We start from the raw sequence: 16,329 nt of genomic DNA on the forward strand, positions 1-16,329 counted from the left end.
AGCGGAAAGCTTGTAAGAGAACTTGTAATACGAATAAGAGAGATACTGGGGATTATTTTCAAGTGTCTCATTAATATGAAAAATTTAAGATATTCTTGTAGTAGACTCACTCGATATTGAAAACCAACAAACGATTGATATTTGAATGAGATATTGGCGACTCTTAAACGTCTCATGGACACGAAAAGTTTAAATGTAGGTTTAGCAAAATGCACCAAGAATATTTTTTACAAGTTATTTGTCACACGTTAGTCAAGGTATTACTGCTTGGATTATTACAGAAGAAAATCTTAGAGTAAATTCAAGTAATATTGAAGACTAACAAACGGTTAATACTTGAATGAGAAATTTTTAATTTGAAAAGTGCATCGAGAATATCAAGCGATTTACTTTAATTAAACTTTATTTGAAGTGTTCGTTCTTAGTTTATTATAGAATAAATTATAATTTCTTGAGACCAAAGATCAGAAGGAAGTGCTTGAACATATACTGAGATTTAAGTACGATTCCTTTTATTTTATTGCGCACAATGTTTACATCTTTATTCTACAATTAATTTAAGACATTCGATGATGGAATGACGCAAGTGTGAACATAAATGTGAACGCAAAAGTACAAAACGAGAAATGTTAATGCAAGATGAAAAAGAAGACGAAAATATAAAATGTAACCTAATGAAAGTTTAAATGAAATGAAATGTGTCGCGCGGTACTCTCCTCGTCGACAGAATTAAGAGTACATGCGACGACAATTCGAGATACTCTGTAGTGTTGATACAGAAATCAGCGCGTCTCCAGCGACCGTTAACATTGAATTCAGCCGGCACTAAAACGATATAAGAACATGGAGCGCCCAAGCGCGAAAATTAAAAAGAAAACAGTCTCTTACACGCTTTTCACGGCTCTAAGAAACAAGTCTTTGGATTCGAGACCTATTGTAACAATGTATTCGGCAAAGTCTTATCGTAAATGGTTTAATTCGCAGCTTAGTCTACTTCCTCCATTCTCGACGCCTCTTCAGAGTCGCCCTCCAACGTCGGCACTTCCATGTCCATTTTCTCGTCCTCGGCGTTCGACGTTTCCTCGTCGTCGAAGCCCAGGCCGAGCTTGATCATCCTATATATTCTGGACGCGTGCACCTGTGGGTCCTCGAGCGCGAAGCCGGATGATAGAAGAGCAGTTTCGAAGAGCAACATGACTAGATCCTTGACCGACTTGTCGTGCTTGTCGGCCTCAGCCTTCTGCCTCAGGTTCTCCATGATGGGATGATCGGGATTGATCTCGAGGTGTTTCTTGGCAGCCATGTAACCCATGGTGGACGTGTCACGAAGCGCCTGTGCCTTCATGATCCTCTCCATGTTGGCCGTCCAACCGTACTGCGACGTGACGATGCAGCAGGGGGAGTCGACCAGCCTGTTGGACACCACGACCTTTTCAACCTTCTTGTCCAGAATGTCCTTCATAACTTTGCAGAGACTCTCGAACTTGGTCTTGTCCTCCTCGCGCTTCTTCTTCTCCTCATCGTCCTCCGGCAATTCCAGACCCTCCTTCGTAACAGACACCAGCTGCTTTCCGTCGAATTCCTTGAGCTGCTGGACGACGTACTCGTCGATGGGCTCGGTCATGTACACGACCTCGAAGCCGCGCTTCTTTACGCGCTCCACGAACGAGCTGTTGGCTACCTGCTCCCTGCTCTCGCCAGTAATGTAGTAGACGTGCTTCTGGTTCTCCTTTATCCTGCCAACGTAATCCTTGAGCGAGCACATCTCGTCGCCAGACGCGGAAGTGTGGTAGCGCAGCAACTCAGAGAGCTTCTTCCTGTTCTGGCTGTCCTCGTGGATGCCCAATTTGAGATTCTTGCTAAATTGTTCGTAACACTTCTTGTAGTTCTCCTTGTCCTCCGACAATTCCTCGAAGAGTTCCAGGCACTTCTTGACGAGGTTCTTCCTGATGACCTTCAGAATCTTGTTCTGCTGCAACATCTCGCGAGAGATGTTGAGAGGCAGATCCTCGCTGTCCACGACACCCTTGATGAAGTTGAGATACTCGGGGATCAGGTCCTCGCAATTGTCCATGATGAAGACGCGGCGCACGTACAATTTGATATTGTTCTTCCTTTTTTTGTTCTCGAACAGGTCGAAGGGCGCGCGACGCGGGATAAAGAGCAGCGCTCTAAACTCCAACTGTCCCTCCACGGAGAAGTGTTTCACAGCCAAATGATCCTCCCAGTCGTTGGTCAAGCTCTTGTAGAACTCGCCGTACTCCTCCTGCGTGATGTCGTCCGGATTTCTCGTCCAGATCGGTTTCGTCTTGTTCAATTCCTCGTCCTCGGTGTACTTTTCCTTGATGGTCTTCTTCTTCTTCTTTTTCTCCTCCTTGGGCTTATCCTCCTCCTCGTCCTCGCCAACGTCCTCGATCTTGGGCTTCTCGTCCTCCGTCTTCTCGTCCTCCTTCGCGGGCTCCTCCTCCTCGTCCTCGCTCAGTTCCTTGTCGCGCTCCTTCTCGACGACGAGCTTAATGGGATAGCCGATGAACTGCGAGTGCTTCTTCACGATATCCTTGATCTTCGACTCCTCCAGGTACTCGGTTTGATCCTCCTTGATGTGCAGGATGATTTTGGTGCCCCGTCCGATCGGCTCGCCGTTGTCCGGGCGCACCGTGAACGACCCACCGGCGGAGGACTCCCACAAGTACTGCTCGTCGTCATTGTGCTTGGAGATCACGATGACCCTGTCGGCCACGAGATACGCAGAGTAGAAACCCACGCCGAACTGCCCAATCATGGAGATGTCGGCGCCTGCCTGCAGAGCTTCCATGAACGCCTTGGTACCCGACTTGGCGATGGTACCCAGGTTGTTTACCAGATCGGCCTTGGTCATGCCGATACCACTGCAACGACAAGGAAAATGCAATTTAGACACGACCGTCGTATCGACACGCACGTCGCGCACGTACGCTTCTATGAAAAATCGACACTTACGAGTCGAGAATCGTCAGGGTGCGGTCGTTCTTGTTCGGGACGATCTTGATGAACAGTTCCTTGCACGTATCCAGCTTGGAGGGATCCGTGAGGGACTCGTACCGGATCTTGTCCAACGCCTAAAACAGATTGACTAGATCAATGAACAATGCACCAAGAATATTACAAGCTATTTAGCAAGCTTCAACTAAAGTATTCCTTGTTGGATTATCACAGAAGAAAATCTTTGGGTAAATTCGAATACTATTGAAGACCAGCGAACGATTGATATTTGAACACGGGAAATCTTTAATATCGGAAGTGCATCGGGAATATTACGAGCGATTTACTTCTTGAGGCTGATAGCAGAGACTGCAAACCCCTGAGGGTATTGCGGTGTACAGATTTGCGGCATCACTGGGCATTACTAGGCATTAGTTTGGGCATCGTAAAGATAAAATAAGCTAAAGTAACGCCCACTAGGCACAGACATACAAGATTTTGGTCAGCGGTTTTTCCCTCGCTGTAAACGCTCAAGACTGTCTTGGTCGTAGAAAAACGCACGTCGTATACAATAGCCTTCCACGACTGACGTTTTCTCTGCCTCGCCTCACGTCTACGGCCAAGACAGTCTTAAGCGTTCGCGGATCTTTCTCTGCCATCGGCCTAACTTGAATATCGCCCTACATACGTGTCTTTTATAGCCCGACTGACCGCACCAGTTCGGAGTTCATTCTTCTCTTCCTAATATGGTGGGGGGGGGATAAAAAAAAACTCAAGCAGTGCAGCCGGTTCAGCTACGAGGAACAGAGCCGCGACTGTCTCAGATCACGGCCTCCAGATTTGCAGAGACAAAGGGGCAAGGTTACGCAAATCACACGCGAATGTAACGAGAAACTCGCCCATACAGCACGCCAAAGCTTTCAAAGGCATTTCAGAAAGCATTGTCGCAACGTTTCTGAAAGCTTCGGTGCTGTATGGGCGGCGAGGTCCGACGAGACGCGAATTACGTGAAGAAATTACAGGGTAATGTGCAAAACCGGGAGAAACCTCTCGCGGGAATCGAGACGATTGCCCGAATGGGTCGACGCCGATTTCTACCGCCGGCACAGGTACTCACGTCAGACGAGTTGGAGATGAGTTCTCGGATGAAGATCTCCTTGTTCGAGTAGAAGGTGTTTATGATCAGGCTCATCAACTGCGCGATCTCCGCCTGGAAGGCGAAGGTCTCCACCTGGCCCTCATCCATGCTCACGTCCTCCGGCATTTTCGCAGGATATTAACCTCGGTCTGAGTAAAAGAACCGCCGAACGCACGAACTCGCGAGACGACGATGAAGAAACACGCGACGCGCACGCACACAGAGAAAACGGGCTCAGCGACAAGCGACGGTCCGTCCGACACGAGATCACGACAGCGAGTGTCCGGCGGTGGCGCTCGGCGTCGGGTTTTATCGAGCGCGGCGAACATTCTAGAACATTCTAGAAGGCGCCGCGCGGCGGAAGCCCGCCCGGCTTCCAGAACCTTCTATCAAGCGCGCGCCTGAGGCGCGGGGTCGCGCGGCCCCGGCGTCCGCCGCGGCGGGCGGCTCGCCCGGGAAAATCGCCCGGGGAAATTGGCGCGTCGCGACGCGGGCGTCTCGGAGCGCGGCGCGCCCGCTCGCCCGCGGCCCCGGTCGCCCGGGTCGCGCGACTCGCGCGACTCGCGCCGTAGCGCCGGAAGCGACGTCACGCTTCGAAGATCCCAGAACCATCGCGATCGTTTCGGCGCGCGTGTGTGCTGGTGGCGCGTCGCGTACATGTGTGTGTCACGTGCGACGTGATCGACCACGCTTCTCCCCGAGCGAGCGTCCAGCGACCCCGCGGCGGCTCGGCCCTTCTGCCCATGATTTTTAGGCGCGCGCGAGCCGTTTCCACGTGTCGAAACGGGAGGGACTCCCCTCGACTCGCCAACCCGCCGAGGCCTGCCCGGTCCGTCGAGGACCCCGGTTTCTCGCGTAGACGCGGGTGGAGATGACTGGTTTCCGCGACAGCGATTCCCCCCGAGATCTGCGAGTCGTTAACGAGCAGCCGCCTCGCTAGTCGCCCGAGGAGCGCGGCGTCGTCTCCTCGAGACTCGCCCCGGAGATCCTCCGCTCGCTTAATCCCGCGGGAGTCATGGATCCCGGCGTCCTTTCGCGGCTGATACCGCAGAGCAAGGAGCAGGTGCGGCCGGCCTGCAGGAAGTGCGGCTACGCCGGGCACTTAACCTATCAGTGCCGCAACTTCATCAAGATCGATCCCAATAAGGAGATCGTGCTGGACGTGAGCAGCACGAGCTCGGGCAGCGACGAGAACTACGTCACCCCGCTGACGGAGCTGCGGGAGCGCGAGCTGCGGAAGAAGCTGCGGGAGGCGAGGAAGAAGCGGCGGGAGCGGAAGGCCAGGAAGAAGCGCAAGAGGAAACGCGAGAGCTCGGAGAGCAGCAGCAGCGAGTCCGAGTCCGAGTCCGAGTCCGAGTCCGAGTCGTCGACGTCGTCCTCCAGCGAGGAGGACAGGAAGCGCAAGAAGGCGAAGAAGCGGAGGAAGAGCTCCAAGCGCAAGAAACGCAAGAAGCACAGGCGGAACGACAGTCCGTCCAGGAGCGAGCGCGGCATCGAAAAGAAATAGACTAAATAAATTGTTCACGAGCACCTTTGGCTCGTCCCAGCCTCTTCCGTTGAGCATTGAACGGCGTGACCATGGGCGTTTTAGCAATAGGTTTAACAATGCGCTCGTCTGTTCTTTTCACCTCGCCGACCTTTGTAAATAAAAGCATATATTTTTGCACGGACAGGTCTGTCACACGTTTTATAAAAGATTCTATGGAAACTGGAAAAGAGAAACTAATGTTGAGGGAATCTTGAGTGTTGTTTTTGTGACAGATTTTGCCTTACTCAGGGAAGATGAAGTAAAAGATAAAATTGCAAGAAATGTTAAACAATAAGAAATCCATACGATTGATGAGAAGTGAAAAATTAATTGTTTAATCGGCTTTTCCATCGCATTCCGTAGAATCCTGGGTAGTGGTTTAAAAGAAATGTTACTTGCAAATGTTTAGAAACGGGGCGCTGTTTTATTAAACAGTTTCCTTAAATTCATTCGAGAATGACTGTGTTACAGCGAGAAATAACATAAACGTATCTGCGAGAAATCTGAAGGCGCACATTCGTTTTCCATCGCATTCCATAGGACTCGACATAATGGCCAATATTCACAGTCAGATCTTCGAGATTGTCTCAAGATCATCTATAGATAATCCGTAAGCCAATGGAATGTCCCGTACAGCATCTTTAGATAAATTCAAGACTGTCTTGAGTGAGATCCAGCTGTGAATACCGGCCAATGTCTCGCTAATTTTTAGAAGCGAGGCGTCGCTTAATCGAACAGTCGAAAGGTTCAAAAGTAACGATATTAAAGCGAGAAGTTACATAATCACGGTCGCGATAAAATACAACGTCGAGACAAGTGTGTTCGCTTTTCATCGCGTTCCGTAGAACTAAAAATTTTTAGAAGCGAGGCGTCACTTCAATAAACGGTTTCCTGTTTGAAAATTAATACCGGCCAGTGTCTCGCAAATTTTGAGAAGTGAGACATCGCTTAATCGAACGGTCTCCTAAGTCAAAAAGTTCAAAAGTAACAATATTAAAGCGAGAAGTTACATAATCACGGTCGCGATAAAATGATGCAACTTCGAGACAAGTTTGTTCGCTTTTCATCGCGTTTCGTAGAACTAAAAATTTTTAGAAGCGAGGCGTCATTTCAATAAACAGTTTCCTGTTTCGAAAATGACACATTAAGGTGCGGAATGTTCGTGTCTGATGACGCAATTTGGGACGCTTGCTCATTTTCCGTTGCGTCCGCCACAGAGCCATGGACGTTGTGACTTGCAAGTTTTTAGAAGCGGAGTGTCACCTCGTTAAACAGTTTTCCAATTCGCTCGAAAATGTCTTATTTTACCGAGAAATAACAAAATCGCATCCGCGATAGACATAATGACAACTTGAAGACGTTCCGCAGAACTGGAAATTTTGAGAAGCAACGCATTGATGCTTAAACAATTTCCTAATGACCCAATCTATTCGAAAACGATAAAACGAGAAGTAGCATCGTGCCTCCAATAAATATGATGTAATTTAAGGACATTTAGAGGCCTGTTCTGTAAACGTTAACGACATTACGTGCTTTGCGCAAATATAATTAATGTACTACAAAAAAGCCGGCACGTGATGATGTCAACGTTTAAAGAATATGTCTCTTAAATATTTTCCACATTTCCTGTCGCAATCCATAGAAATAATCCGAGAGTAAAGGTCCCAAATTCCTAGAAGCTTAACGACGCTACATCAATCTTTTAGGGCCAGTTTCACAAACACCGGTTACCTGTTAACCGCGGTTCAGTCGACTCCCCATCTTTTTCCACCTTATTATCTAAGAAGAGACGGAATGAATTAATCGGTCGGTTAGCGGTTAACCGACCTTTGTGAAACTGGCCCTTAGAGAATACAGCTGACATTTTGGACACGAATCGACGCGTGTCGCTTTCCATTTAGAATTTAACTCAAACTCAATCGACTCTTCAACTCTTTCGGGAGAAGAGAGCGTGTTTTTAACCGAAGAACGTATCCGCTCAGAGTATTTCAATAGAATCTTTTCTTAAAATCTTTGCCATTTCACAGTGACGAACTGTGCTCGAGTGCGTTAACTTGTGTCGATTTACACCTCCTAAAAGGAAAACAGCCATTGTTAGGGCCTGAGCAGAATGACCGTCTTGTACTCTTAAGACAATGTTTTATGTTTTAAATATTTGTCTTAAAGCGGGGAGCACACTTTTGCATAATGAATTTGATTGGTGTGCTCCCCACTTAAGGCTGGTTTATGCAAGGTCGTAACCGTTAACTTATGCCGGAATCGGTATAAAAGATTAACCAATTACAGTCAACAATTCTCTTCACTTTTAATTGATTGGCCAATTTTTACAGATTCCGGCATAAGTTAACTGTACGGCCTTGTATAAACCAGCCTTTAAAATAAGGGCCTGAGCAGAATACAAGTTACCTCAAGACAAAGGCTTAAAACAAAACATTGTCTTAAGGCTGTCTCAAGAGTGTAAGACAGCCATTCTGCTCAGACCTTAAGCCTAATCTACAATGTGCTTTCTGCATCTAGAAACATTCTATTTTATGTAAACAAATCGAAACGCTTAAACTTGTCGACAATTTGCGATTGTACAATGTATAATGCACAATTTGTAAACTAGCCCAAATTTTGCAAACGTATTTATTGGCTAGGAAATAGAATGTTTCTAGACGCAAAGGACACGTTGTAGATCAGCCTTTACTTAAAACAATTTTTGCTTACGAGAGCCAATCAGAATGCAGAATTTTCGATCAAGTGACTCAAAACTGAATCCTGATTGGCTCTCGTAAGTAATCCAGTAGGAAAAATAGTATCGTGTGCCGTTGACTTAACTGTCTTGTGACTTAATACAAGACAGCCATTTTGCTCAGGGCCTTATTAAAAAAAAAACGACAGTGTCCAAACGAGGGAAAATTCAACATGTACCATACGTCAGTAGCTGCGTTCGGCATTGCAAACGCGAGGCGTCGGAGTGCTCTTCCTCCCTGTCTATCTCATTCTCCCCTCTCGCTCACTCGAATGCGAAAGAGCACTCCGACGCCTCGGATTTGCAATGCCGAACGCAGCTATTGAGGCTGCGCAAAAGTTTGCTCAATGCGCGTGCGCAAATCTCGCACTCTCCCATTATTAGAAACTGCAGCGTCTGCAGCGTCGCTCGTCGCCATTGCAAGAGAAGAAGAAGACGCGGCCACGCTCGTCGTTTGGTGGTCGTTCATTCTCGGAGGCGAGGGTTAAGAAAGCGCGTTTTTTTTTCTTTCGGACGAGGGCTCGCCTAGCGAATTTGTGATCGGAATGACACGGCACGCGAGGAATTGCACCGCGGGTGCGGTGTACACTTATCACGAGAAGAAGAAGGACGCCGCGGCGTCGGGCTACGGTACCAACACTCAACGGGTGGGCAAGGACTCCGTCAAGGATTTCGATTGCTGCTGCCTGACTCTCCAACCCTGCAGGAATCCGGTGATAACGTACGTATCTCGGCCGTCGCGAAGCGTCTTTTCATTCTCGTTTCGCCGCAAACTCTGCTTTTTCTTGGGGAGGAGGGTTTCCCTGTACGGGGACGCCATCAACCGTTAGGTTAGGTTATTTAACGTACAAACTTGGCTTTACCTTCCACTTTGTTGCAGGCGTGACGGTTATCTGTTTGACAAAGAAGCGATATTGGAGTACATCCTGACGAAAAAGAGAGAATACGCGAGGAAATTGAAGGAATACGAGAGGCAAAAGCAAAAAGAGGAGGTAAGTTTTCAGAGTTCGGTTTAAAGGCTCGTCTACACGACAAGGCGTAAAGCGCGGCGCAAGAGCGCGGGCACAGGCGCAAGAGGATTTTTCCCGATCGTAGGGTCGTGGCGTAGCGGCGCAAGCGAAATAAACTAATTTTATATCCAACGCCTGCGCCTGAGCTCTTGCGCCGTGCCTTACGCCTTGTCGTGTAGACGAGGCTTTACACCTTATTACATAAGGTGCGTCCCGTTTCGCGCGTGATGCGCATATAATGCATCATTTCTCTTTATTTACCATCGGATAAATAACAAGGATAAACGATGCATTGTGCGCGCGAAACGGAACGCACTCCTAGACTGCTAACTGCAAGTTCAAGAGATTCCAATTCTAACTTACAAATGTAGCGCGTGCATCACGAAAGATCCCGATAAATGCACACGCACGCGTGCACATACACGTGCCCCAGTACGGTTAATTGTTAACCAGGTTAGTCCATTCTCAGTCTTTTAGACAATACCACAGAAAACGATGAAGAGTCGACTAATTTCTGGTTAACAGAAAAAAAACCGGGCCTAGAAAGTTAGCAGTCTAGGTATAGAATTAAATTAGTAAAATCAGCTCGTTTTCTTGTAAAAGCAAATGAACAACAATTAATAGTAAAAATGTATAATATAATTACAATAAATAGCCATGGTCAAAGGATGAATTAATTTATTGATGTAACTATTAATGTAACTATTAATTTATTGATGTAACTCAAACCAGGCACTGATGAAGGCACTGTGATGCCGAAACGTTCGCCAAAAATTTAATCTTAATAATTGAATTAGTCTTGACTTTCATCTTCTATTGCTCGTGTTGTTATTGGCCGTTGTCCTTGTTCACTAGGTATAGAAGTCTGTTATACAAATGTGCTTTAAGATTATCGACGGACTTGTATAGTCAATATATTAACGTTGCTATGTTTGTCGTAGGAACAGTCGCAGGAACAGACGGCCAGCGACGAGCTGAAGAAACTGCAAGACTTCCTGAAGGGTGAAAAGACCATCGTGTCGAGCGGCCCTAGCACGTCGGACGGAGACTCGGTCTCCAACATGAAGAACGGCAAGGACAAGGTGCTGCCGAGCTTCTGGATACCCTCCAAGACGCCGGGAGTGAAAGAGGTAGCGCCGCAGAAGCCCGGCAAGACCATTTATTGTCCCGTCAGTGGGATGCCGTTGAAGGTGAAGGATCTGATTCCGATCAAGTTCACGGTGGTTCACGACCCGGACGACAAGAGATCGCTCATCGTCAAGCAGGCGCGATACATGTGTCCCATTACGCACGACGTCTTGGGCAACAACGTTCCATGTGCCGTGATAAGAACAACGTAAATATGCAACGAATGATGTCCCGCCTCGCTTTAACGGCGAGTGCCGATTTGATCGTGTCGCTTAACTGTTTAAACTGTCTTGTACCTATAGCGGCGACGTGGTCACGATGGAGTGTGTGGAAAAGTTGATAAAAAAGGATTGGATCAACCCGCTGGATAATTCCAAGTTAACACCGTCCGATATCGTTCCTCTACAAAGGGTAAGTTATACTAAAAAGTAGTGTAGATACAGTTAAGACGGTACGAATAATTGGCACAGATAACAATATCTATGTGTATTTTATAGGGTGGCACTGGTTATGCGTCTGTTAACGACTCGTTGGAGGGCAAGCACGAAAGGCCGGTGTTGCAGGCGTGAAGGATACTTCTCGTCGCTTTGTTTTGCTGTATATAGTTGTTTTTTTCTCTGAAAAGGTAAAATTTTAGTGTAAATATAATTAAGTATTGACTAGCGTTTACATACTTTGTTTAATGTATAAATTTTTATGTAATAAATTTAAACGGGCGTTTTTACACCGTCGTTAGCATCATAATCATTTCGTTGGGAGGGGTTTTTAGCCAGTACTCCCGCTTCACGGGAGTCTTAGGCGTAACCGTCCAGGACGGCCTGATGGTACGCATAAAGCGTTTTCCCTACTCTCGGAGAAAAAGAAAAAAACAGTTGGGGAAAGTTACTTTATAAAAGTATCTAATTACATTTACAAGTTACCAATTCTGAAAAGTAACGCGTTACAGTTACAGTTACTAAAAAAAAAATAACGAATTGTTGTTTGCAGTTACTTTCTTGCAACGAAAATAAAAATATCAAATTCGCATTTGAATTGTAAAGTGTCGATAAAGGCGTTTATGCGTAAATGCAAAGCCTAATGCAATCTGTGGATGTTTAAGATACACATAAAGTAGCTCTTCATGTAATCTAAATGTATGTTAAATTAGTTACTAGTTATCGAAAATATGTAACTGAGTTAAGTTACAGTTACAGATGGAGAGAAAGTAACGAAGTTAAGTTAGTTACTTCCCAACCCTGTATGTGTGTATATGCGAATGTAAAAAGAGACCTGGGGCCCGATTCTCGAAATCATTCGAAGAAGAAACGTATACGAACATTCTGCTCTGACAGAAAAGTTGCAAGTCGATTGGTTAAAGCCATGCGAATAGCCAATCAACTTGCAACTTTTCTGTAAGAGCAGAATTTTCGCATACGTTTCTCCTTCAAATAAATTCAAGAATCGAGCCCCTGATCCTATCCTTGTCGTTTCCATGGCGAAACCAAAACCATTTATGTGCGTGCGATTTTACTCGATGCATTAAAGAATAATTTAATTTATCAGTAACCCTCTGTAAAAAAAACATCAAAATTCAGGATCTTATAGAATAGAATAAAGTATATTCAGGGACAAGGAAGATTCCGAATGAAGTTTCTAGTTTAGTGCGTAGATGAAGAATTTAAGGAGAAAAATTTTTTTTTTAAAGAAAGCAATAGGAATTTAAGAATAAAAAGAAAAGTAGTTTAAGAAATAACGGAGCACTTTACAAAAAAGGGGCGTATTCATTTTTTTAGGTTAGAGGATAGAGATGAGCTTTAGCTTTCGCTTATTTTTTTTTAGCTATTCTGCTTAGACAAGAGACAAGGCCGCTCACTTTTAGCATTTTTACTATAATATATTGTAAGATACAACATTGGCCGGTATTCGTAGTCCGTTCTTATACTTAAGACCATCTTAAGTATACTCTTAATGTGTTTTCAATCACAGAGCTGTATTAGCGTCTTAAGACAATACTCAAGATGATTTTGAAATAAGAATCGACTATGAATACCGACCATTGACTTTGAATCGGCTCGGTTGTCCCGCGCGCGGCATTTTCCGACGCGGGCGGGGACGCTGGCGCCATCTCGAGCGATGCGGCGCCTCGAGGGGAGTTCGCAGAGAACGCGCGCTCCGCCGGGTAAGCGGCAATCTGCGGGACGGCGTTCCGGCGATTCGCTGTCGCGCTTGTCGGAGTCCGCGCGCGCGTTCGAAAGACAAACGTGTTGTCGGGTTCCGCGCGGGCTGCCTGTGCCCGACGTGCGTGCGGTGCGTGTTTACGATTCCTCTCGTCCCGCGACGCGCGGGAGAGAGACCGCGGGCGTCACGCGGATTCACGCGGCGCGCGGGAGAATCGCGCGTCCATCGACGACGGAGCGGCGACGGAGAGAGGTGAGTGCGCCGAAACTTGAGCGATTCCGCGCGGGACGGCGAGAAATCCGCGCCGCGAGTCACCGCGTCTCAAAATACCTCTGCATTCGCATCGCATTTTTTTCTTTTTCTTTTGGTTCACTTTTTCCCCACTCGTTCGCGAGCCGAGGCGTCACGCGCGGCGAACGCGACTCGGTCGACTTTTGAAGAATCCGCGACAGCGCGGACGCGGCTCGAAAACGTGCGGTCCGGTGCGATCGCAACAGCCGCGCGGCCGACGATAAATAACAGTAAGTAGGACATGTAAATGCGTCGATTGTAGGCCTGTCGCGTGCGAGACAGCCGGGAGGCATCCCGCGAGCGGCCCGCCGCGTTTAGCTCCAATTTAACCGTTTGCGTACCGCACCGCGGGGCCCTTACGCGCGCGGACAATGGGCGTCTCTGCGAGGGGGAACGTTCCCGATCCTTGGAAGCGCGCGTTCGCGCGCGCTCTCGTTCTCCGATCTTCGGCGAGTCTCCGCGGGAGAGCCGGCGATCGATCCCGGGCGGGGAACACGTCTCGTTCGAGCGTGTCGCTCGGGTGAGAAAGCGCGCGAGGACGCGGCGCGAGCTCTCCCGCGAACTCGAGCACGGGTCCCTCCGGCCCGTCCGCCCGCTCCAATTTGTTGGCAGTCCGCCTGTTGGCAATTGAGGCGAGCCGAGCGGGCGATCGCGAGCGGTTCAATGGCTGAAGGAACCGGAGGCGACGTATCACAATATCACGCCGCACACAGCAGACGGTGACATAACGCGCCGCGTCGCGACGCGCCGCTTATCGCCACTGCGCGCGCGACGCGTGCACCCGGGTTCGTTGTAACGCTCGTAATAGGTCCGCACGCGCGCGCGCCGACGAGCGCGTGCCTGCGCGTGCACGCGCCCCGGATCCGCGCCGACCCGAGGCTTCCCCAAACAGACGCGACTTCCCGTCCCTCGTGGCTTCAGCGGCTCGATCATGGATCTTTTTCTCTAGCGTCAACTCGCGAAAAGTGAGAACGTTCCATTGACGAGCAATAATTAAGCTTCCGATCGACCATAACCGGACAACGTGCCTTTAACGCGGGAAAAATTTATTGCGAAAAGTATTACCTCAGGGTTTGAACCTGGACTTCCCTTCTCTCTAGGCGGGCGTCCCACCAATTCGACCACTGAGGCATGCGGTAATATTTATCGCAACAGGCTTATTAACTCAGATTTAAAAAATAATAAACAAATTGAAACATGCATTTCTTTAATTTAAGTGTTTATTAAATATCAAACAGTAGATAGCGGGTTAACCCGGCACCGCATTACCCGGCTCTTTCCCCGAAGCATAAAAAAACCCCCTCCGTATCGGGGCGCAGTTCTAGTCGAAAAATAAACACGAAGATGTCATCATTAGTACTTTTAAATAGATCAATTAGACGATACTTAACCGTTGACTATTAAATAGATCAATTTAAATCATTACATTTTCTACATTCAACTAAAAGTTTCATGAGATAGAGAATACGATTTATTAAATGAAATCATTGGTTTTGTCAAATAAGAAATCCAATTTTCTTCGCTGTAAAGCTTATTATCTTAGTAAACATTTGATAGAATTGAAGTAAAATCTTTTATATTTAAAATTATCTACTGTTTGATATTTAATAAATACTTGAATTAAACAAATGCATGTTTTAATTTGTTTATTATTTTTTTAATTCAAGTCAATAAGCTGTTAGGAGCCACCTAACGAATAATTTTCTTGAACAAAGTAATATTTTTTTGGATTAAGATATTTTTTTATCAGTGCAGTCATGTACTGGCGTCAAATAACTCTTGATGTTATTTTATTGGCGAGTTTAATATTTATCAGTGAGATGTTTTACACTTTTCACGAGGTCACGCTAGAGAAAAGGATTCATGATCGAGCCCGTGGTCTTGACCCTTCGTGATCACTGGGACACGCGAGTTCCACTTACATTAAAAAGACTCAATGATCTTATTACTGGAAAAGTGTGGTAAAAAAATGGAGACAAAAATAATTCGGCCGAGAAAGGGTTAACGCGTTGCCTCTCACTGTACATTTAGGGAACTTTATTTCCTGATATCATATTTTATCGTAGTTTTAATATGCTACTTAATTGTGTTTACTTTTTATTTCAAACTCGCAATGAGATTAATTTTATTTCTTCCTTTTTTAAGAATGAAATAGCCTTACTTAGTACACATTTTACTAGTAGAATGTATGGTAAAATTTCAAAAAACTCTCGTACAATTGTTCAAAATGCCGATAAATTTCAGATCCATGGATCCATGGATTTTAAACACTTTAGTTTTACTCTAGAACAAATCCATGGACTTTCGTTGAAATTTACCCTGAAAGTTATGCAATCGTAGTATTTTGAACAATTGTATGGGAGTTTTTTGGTTTTAATCTAGAACAAAGATCCATGGGTTTGTCAAAAGATTGTGTTTTAAAAAGATTACTTAACACACCGGGGGAGAATTTTCTCTTAAAAAATTAACAAAATTAACAATGCATTGTTAATTTCGGTCACAATGTCACGTGTCTTTCCGTTCTCGCTAATTGAATTGATTTCGAGTAAGTTCTAAGGAAGATTCGGCTGCACAGAGCCTCGTTGCACGAACGACGTTCGCAGAACTCGGGTAGAATAATAATCCGTACTTCCGAGAAATTGTTTCGTAATTTAGGGAAGCTGAGCTCCCCGGTTTGTTATTAAGGAATTATCGTCCGTCCGCTCGTTCTGGGATATCCCGTAATATCGTAAGCCCGTAGCAGCGCGAGATCGGCGCGTCAAATCGTCCAATTCCGATCCGCGTTCGGCCGACGTCGCGGAATATGTAAGTGAGAAATTATGCCGTGTGCAGTATCAGTCGGCCGTTGCATAATAGTTAAAAACGATGAGATACAGAGTGTCGAGCGACGCGATTATGTAAGCGGGCAAACCAGTCGCGGAGAGCACGCGAAAATGTATATACCTATGTATTTTTCGCGCGCGGGAAATTTCATAGCTGCGCGGGCGGTGTTTTCAGCGAATCGTTATCTCGCGAATCTGTTCGCGTTCGAGCACATCTCCCGGGTTTTCCCCGGTGACGTTACTTCTTCTCCTTTTTTTTTTACAGCTGATCGATATTCCTCCTTCGGCGCATCTCGATCCCCCGTTTGTTTACCAGCTCGACTCCGGCCTCTTAAAAAGATAATTAGCGCTGTATACGTATTCTACGTCTGTTACATCGACCGGTTACGTAACGGAAATACAAGGAACTGCCGGGGAGCGATTCTTTTCATTACCGCGATGATGTGGGTGCTTGACCGCTGGTAAATTTCCGCATATTCTTTTACGTGTTCGTCCGCCGCGAGACCTTAGTGGCTAAAATGGCAAGCCTCAAAGCGAATTCCTCGTAATTAATTTATCTT

The 16,329-nt window shown here is 46.5% G+C and overlaps 3 protein-coding genes across 3 annotated transcripts; 2 read left to right on the forward strand and 1 right to left on the reverse strand.

Annotated features, from left to right (window-relative positions):
- Positions 1–495: 495 nt before the first annotated feature.
- LOC105568571 (heat shock protein 83) lies at positions 496–4,406 on the reverse strand. The gene is made up of 3 exons (XM_012024360.1): positions 4,079–4,406; positions 2,980–3,098; positions 496–2,888 (listed from the first exon to the last, which is right to left on the reverse strand). The coding sequence occupies exons 1-3, from the start codon at positions 4,223–4,225 to the stop codon at positions 986–988; spliced, it is 2,169 nt and encodes a 722-aa protein (XP_011879750.1). The 5' UTR covers positions 4,226–4,406; the 3' UTR covers positions 496–985.
- Positions 4,407–4,679: 273 nt separating this feature from the next.
- Positions 4,680–7,115, forward strand: LOC105568572 (protein SREK1IP1-like). Its single transcript, XM_012024361.1, has one exon. It carries the CDS (start codon positions 5,115–5,117, stop codon positions 5,604–5,606), a length of 492 nt encoding a protein of 163 aa, XP_011879751.1. The 5' UTR covers positions 4,680–5,114; the 3' UTR covers positions 5,607–7,115.
- Positions 7,116–8,651: 1,536 nt separating this feature from the next.
- LOC105568573 (nitric oxide synthase-interacting protein homolog) lies at positions 8,652–11,239 on the forward strand. The gene is made up of 5 exons (XM_012024362.1): positions 8,652–9,082; positions 9,242–9,353; positions 10,313–10,707; positions 10,802–10,910; positions 10,997–11,239. The coding sequence occupies exons 1-5, from the start codon at positions 8,907–8,909 to the stop codon at positions 11,066–11,068; spliced, it is 864 nt and encodes a 287-aa protein (XP_011879752.1). The 5' UTR covers positions 8,652–8,906; the 3' UTR covers positions 11,069–11,239.
- The last annotated feature ends 5,090 nt before the right edge of the window (positions 11,240–16,329 follow it).

This window comes from Vollenhovia emeryi, unplaced genomic scaffold (assembly GCF_000949405.1).
Source record: "Vollenhovia emeryi isolate VEMERY1.0 unplaced genomic scaffold, V.emery_V1.0 DF939128.1, whole genome shotgun sequence".
Lineage (NCBI taxonomy): Eukaryota > Metazoa > Arthropoda > Insecta > Hymenoptera > Formicidae > Vollenhovia > Vollenhovia emeryi.